Source organism: Solanum lycopersicum, chromosome 2 (assembly GCF_036512215.1).
Source record: "Solanum lycopersicum chromosome 2, SLM_r2.1".
In the NCBI taxonomy this organism is placed as follows: Eukaryota; Viridiplantae; Streptophyta; class Magnoliopsida; order Solanales; family Solanaceae; genus Solanum; species Solanum lycopersicum.
This window is the reverse complement of record NC_090801.1, coordinates 20,936,516-20,942,196: the sequence shown is the minus strand read 5'-3', so window position 1 is coordinate 20,942,196 and position 5,681 is coordinate 20,936,516. Positions and strand designations below refer to the sequence as shown.

The 5,681-nt window shown below is 32.4% G+C and overlaps 1 protein-coding gene across 1 annotated transcript; it reads right to left on the bottom strand.

The window, feature by feature from the left end:
• Positions 1 to 667: 667 nt before the first annotated feature.
• Positions 668 to 5,182, bottom strand: LOC112940966 (uncharacterized). The gene is made up of 2 exons (XM_069294625.1): positions 5,077 to 5,182; positions 668 to 3,787 (listed from the first exon to the last, which is right to left on the bottom strand). The coding sequence occupies exon 2, from the start codon at positions 2,459 to 2,461 to the stop codon at positions 1,424 to 1,426; it is 1,038 nt and encodes a 345-aa protein (XP_069150726.1). The 5' UTR covers positions 2,462 to 3,787; positions 5,077 to 5,182; the 3' UTR covers positions 668 to 1,423.
• Positions 5,183 to 5,681: the final 499 nt, after the last annotated feature.

Genomic DNA, 5,681 nt, shown 5'->3' with positions numbered 1-5,681 from the left:
TGAGGCTCACTTTCAAGAAGAAATGTTACAAAATCTGATCGAAATGAAGTAGATGTCTTTTGACGTTTACTGAATCTTGGACTTTCTTCATTTTGTTCATTCTCTTTTGGTTCTTCACTGGGGTGTTTAGATCCCCCACTAGATGACTCAAGTATAGTTTTATACGGATAGATATGTTCAAAAAATTCAGCACTATCTGATTCCATTATCGTATTATCATGTATATCCGGATGTTCGGACTTATGAACCAAAAATCGACATGCCTTACTGTTTGTGGCATATCCAATGAATACACAATCCACAGTCTTAGGTCCTATTTTTACCCTCTTAGGTATAGGAACTTGGACTTTTTCTAGACACCCCCACACTTTGAAATATTTCAAATTGGATTTTCTACCTTTCCATTTCTCATATGGAATTACATTTGTTTTTGAGTGAGACACTCTTTTAAGTATCTGATTTTCTATAAGGATAGCTTCCCCCCACAAGTTCTGTGGTAAACCTGAACGTATAAGTAATGCATTCATCATTTCTTTTAAAGTTTGATTTTTTCTTTCTACAATTCCATTAGACTGAGGAGTGTAGGGAGAAGTAGTTTGATGGGTTATTCCATTTTCTAAACATATTTCTGCAAATGGAGATTCATATTCTCCACCTCTATCACTTCTGATCATTTTGATCTTTTTATCTAACTGATTTTCAACTTCAGTTTTATATTGCCTAAATGCATCTATTGCTTCATCCTTACTATTTAGCAAATAGACATAACAATATCTAGTGCAATCGTCAATAAAAGTTATGAAATACTTTTTCCCACCACGTGATGGTGTTGACTTCATGTCACAAATGTCAGTGCGAATCAATTCTAAAGGATTTGAATTCCGTTCAACAGATTTATAAGAATGCTTAGCATACTTAGATTGACCACAAATTTGACATTTTGATTTATTGCACTCAAATTTTGGCAAAATATTTAAGTTAATCAGTTTTGGAAAGGTTTTGTTATTAACGTGTCCCAAACGTTCATGTCATAAACATTTAGACTCAAGCAAGTAAGAAGAAACAAAATCTTTATTTATATAAACTGCAATGACATTGAGTTTGAAAAGGCCATCACTAAGGTAGTCTTTTCCTACATACATATAATTTTTGCTTACTACTACTTTATCATAAATAAATACACATTCAAATCCATTCTTGGTCAGAACTGGAATTGAAATTAAATTCTTTTTCAATTCTGGAACATATGAGACCCTATTCAAAGTAACCACCTTGCCTGATGTCATCTTTGATAGGACTTTGCCAGTTCCTTGCACCTTTGCAACAACGGAGTTTGCCATAAACAATTTTTCATCTGTAAGTGCTGGAGTATATGATGAAAATAATTCTTTGTTGGCACAAACATGGCATGAGGCACCAGAATCTATCCACCATTCTTTTGATTTCCAACCAAGTTACATTCTGAAAGCATTGCACAGAGATCGTCCATTTCTCCTTTGGATTCAGCAAAGTTTGCTTGATCTTTCTTTTTGTTGTCCTTCTTAGGACCCTGGCATTCATTAGCCCTATGACCATGTTTACCGCAATTAAAGCAGTTTCCATTGAATTTCTTCTTAGGAGGATTGCTTTTTGGACCAGATGCTTTCTTTCTTTTCTTTAATTTTGTGGAATCTTCATCAACAAAATTTACTCCAGATATTGGTGAATTACCACGTGACCTCTTTTCTGCAGCCTTATTATCCTCTTTGATTCTCAACCTTACTATGAGATCTTCAACAGTCATCTCCTTGCGTTTGTGTTTCAAGTAGTTTTTAATGTCCTTCCACAATGGAGGTAACTTTTCAATGATTGCAGCCACTTGAAAAGCATCATTCACAATCAATCCTACATTAAAGGTTATGTGAGTATTAAGGGAAAACATAATATTTCTAACATAGGCATTAAATAAATTTATACCTTCAGCAAGGAGATCATGGATTATGACCTGCAATTCTTGAACTTGGGTGACGATAGTCTTATTGTCTATCATCTTATAGTCCAGAAATTTTGCCACAATGAATTTCTTCATTCTGGCATCTTCTGTTTTGTCTTTCTTTTCTAAAGCATCCCAGAGTTCTTTTGAGGTTTTGGCACTGCTGTACACATTGTACAGATCATCTTGCAGACCACTCAAAATATAATTTTTACATAAAAAATCTGAGTGTGTCCATGCTTGTGTTACCAAGAATCGTTCATCAGCCGGAGTTTCATCTGACATAACAAGAACATTCTCATTGATGAACTTCTGCAGACTCAACGTAGTGAGATAGAAGAACATATTTTGCTGCCATCTCTTAAAGTCGACTCCAGAAAACTTTGCAGGTTTCTCAACCGGTGCTAGGGCAGCATTTGAACGATTATGTGCAACCGTTGTTGTTGCAGCACTTACTGTTCCAGCATTTGTTTGACTTGAATTAGTCATTTTTTCTGTCACAAATGGCAGATAAATTAAGTATTTAAAATACTAACAGTAAAGAACAAATCTTTACACAAACTGTTTCTGATTTAACGATAAAGATTTTATGTTCTTTTAATCGTTAATCGAATGAATTTTAAAAATTCAAGCAAAGTAGAAAACCATAAAGGTTTTAATCTCCATAAACCTCAAATACAGAAACTGTTAAATTTCTTAAGATTGTTATGTCTTACAATAACCTATATTTATAAGGTTAATAAACAGAAACAGAAATAAGATGAAGCAGAAAAAATATAAAATACAAGAATTAATCCGAGTCCACAGAAACTACTGTGTGTCCTTAAGAAATTTAATCCCCTCACTGTACCCAAGGTTATGGATTAATTTCTCCCAAGATAAAACGGATCAAACCTGTTAAAGAAATAGCGGTTCCTCAAACTTTTTTAACTTCAACAAACTTAAGAATAGCAACAAGTCACACAGACTCAGTCGATTGACACTTTGATTTTTATTTGAGAGAAAAATAAATGCAGAGAACGAAAAAAATTTCAGTGTTTAAAAAATCAAAAATTGACTTCCTTTTATAGCCATTTTCAGCAAGGAACATGTCTGTTCAGTGAAATCTATTCAGACTCATTTTATTAACAAAGTTGTGTCTTTTGGAAAAAATAACAACTTTTCAAAAAATTGTGTCTGTTAGGAAAATAACTACTTTTTGGAAAGTAAACTACTTTTCGGAAAAGTAACGACTTTTCGGAATGTTATCGTTACCCGCAAATTTATGAGAGATAATATTAACAGGACTTATTTGATTTAACAAAAATTGATCAAATGAATTTTGTCCAAAAAATTTATCAATCAACCACATCATTTGCCAAATCAAAATCCAAATCCAAAGCCAAAGTAGTTCCCTTACTTTTCATATTCTCTCTTTTCTTTTCCCATTCACACTTGCTAAAACCCAACAAAATCCTCCAAAAAACTGTTAAGAATAATCTGATGACCTTATAATAGATGTATTATCCTCACAGATAAGGATGAAATAACAAGAATATTACCAACTTGCGAGTGCCAAAATCAGCCGGTTCATACTTTAAAGGTTTACACCCCCCCAAAAAGATAAAAACATATAGTCGTACTTATATTACAACCCATGGTGATATGACCAAATATGCCCTAAAAATATCATGCATATATACAACACATAGAGCATGTACAAGTCCCAAGGTTTATACAAAATATATATATGCCTATATGCAAGTGTGATCTTCTTTAAGGTTTTCAAAATCTCCATCTTCAATGACCAACTTCAAGAGTCCTCTTGAACATTCCCTACGATAGAAACAACTATTACTAAGCATAAATCTTAGTGGTGTAAAAACTATAGAGTCGACGCCCTTTGATTCATCAAGTCATCATTCTCGAGTCAAGGGCAACATAATTGAAATATAATCAGTAAATCAAGTAAACAATAGAGTATAAAGTTCGATTATTAAAGCTTCAAATGACAATAGCGTTCATAGCACAATTTTCCAAGTAGTTCAATAACATGACTCGCCCAATATATACATCATGTCGTTTCACCAAGCACAAATAGGTAACAAGAAGGGTCGACTCCCTGTATCAAGAAGGGTCAAAGCTCAATAAAAAAGAGAACCAAGAACCATATTGAAATTGATTTTCTAGTTTGTACTTAAAATGGACAACTCCCATATGTAAGACGAACTAAAAGTCAGTGTCAAGAAGGAAAATGATCCGAATCAAGAGCAATTCCAAGAGTTACAAAGTCACAACCACAAAAAGGACTAAGTCAAAACAGGAATGCGAAGTGATCAAACAATCCGTACAAGTGGGCAAGTTACACAAGAGTATTTAATATATTAAACGACAACAACACAACAGTGCAAAGTAAGAAGAGGTAACCAATGTACCAATATAAAATTTCACATATACAGAAGGTAATAATAGTACAAGTACAATTTTATACACAAACCTTAGTTCTTTAGACAAGAAACGGTCCAACACCACTTCAAGAGTTCAAACCATAGACCCACAAACGTCTCAAGGTCTTCAACATATTCACGAGTATATATAATCTTAAAAACACAATTATATAACTTATTTCATTTCTAGTATCTCAATAATGTTAATTTAAATAAGGATAATCATCACAAGTATGCTTAACCTTTACAAATATGACTACGCTGACAGAACAATGATTCAGGACAGCTTAATGTCTCATGTTGCAACTAAGATTTGAAAGTGAAAATGGATAAACTGGACTTTATATCTTTCGTAAAAGATGTAGGTACATCTATTATGATCGCAAATAACCAAGAATCACATCAAAATACATTTTGCACAAAAATATATAATCAAAACCCTAACAATTGAGTAAACAAGATTTCTAATTCGAGTAGCTGGACAAAGCTTGTCCTATGTTGTGTCTCATATTTCAAATCTGTAACCTCAAACTTAGATCTTTCCGTAAACGTAAGAGTTGTAGAACTACAAAATATCATTCCAAATCACATTTACTCACTCAAAACTTAGTTCTATTGAAAGAGATATGCATTAAATACCAAGAACTAAACAGTTCAGAAGAAGATTTTGTCACTTACCAAAAGGAATTGTGTGTGTGTTAGATTCAAGACAAAACGATCTACATTTTCTCTTGATTTTGAAGAACAACTCTTTGGATAATGTTACAAGGTTCCTATGCTTCAAGTCATACTAAATTCACAAGAGGATGTTTAAAATATATACCTAAACAAATTATCCTCATCATATGGACAAATGTCACCACAAGGTGTTGCCCAAATAATTATGTGTTGCCAAATTGCATACATAGAGGACGTTTAAAATATATACCTACACAAATTATCCTCATCATATGGACAAATGTCACCACAAGGTGTTGCCCAAATAATTATGTGTTGCCAAATTGCATACATATATATATATATATATATATATATATATATATATATATATATATATATATATATATATATGTACAGACACACACACTTTATGCCATAAATTTGAACTTACTTGTAATTCTAATTAATCAATTTACATAAATACCCCCATACAATACCTTAAATTACGATAAAAATTAATATTAAGCATATATTCAATTATAATAAAATAACAAGTTCCCAAAATGAGAATAAAACACATTATAGTAATTAAGAAATGGTGTATAAACATGAAAATGTTGGTC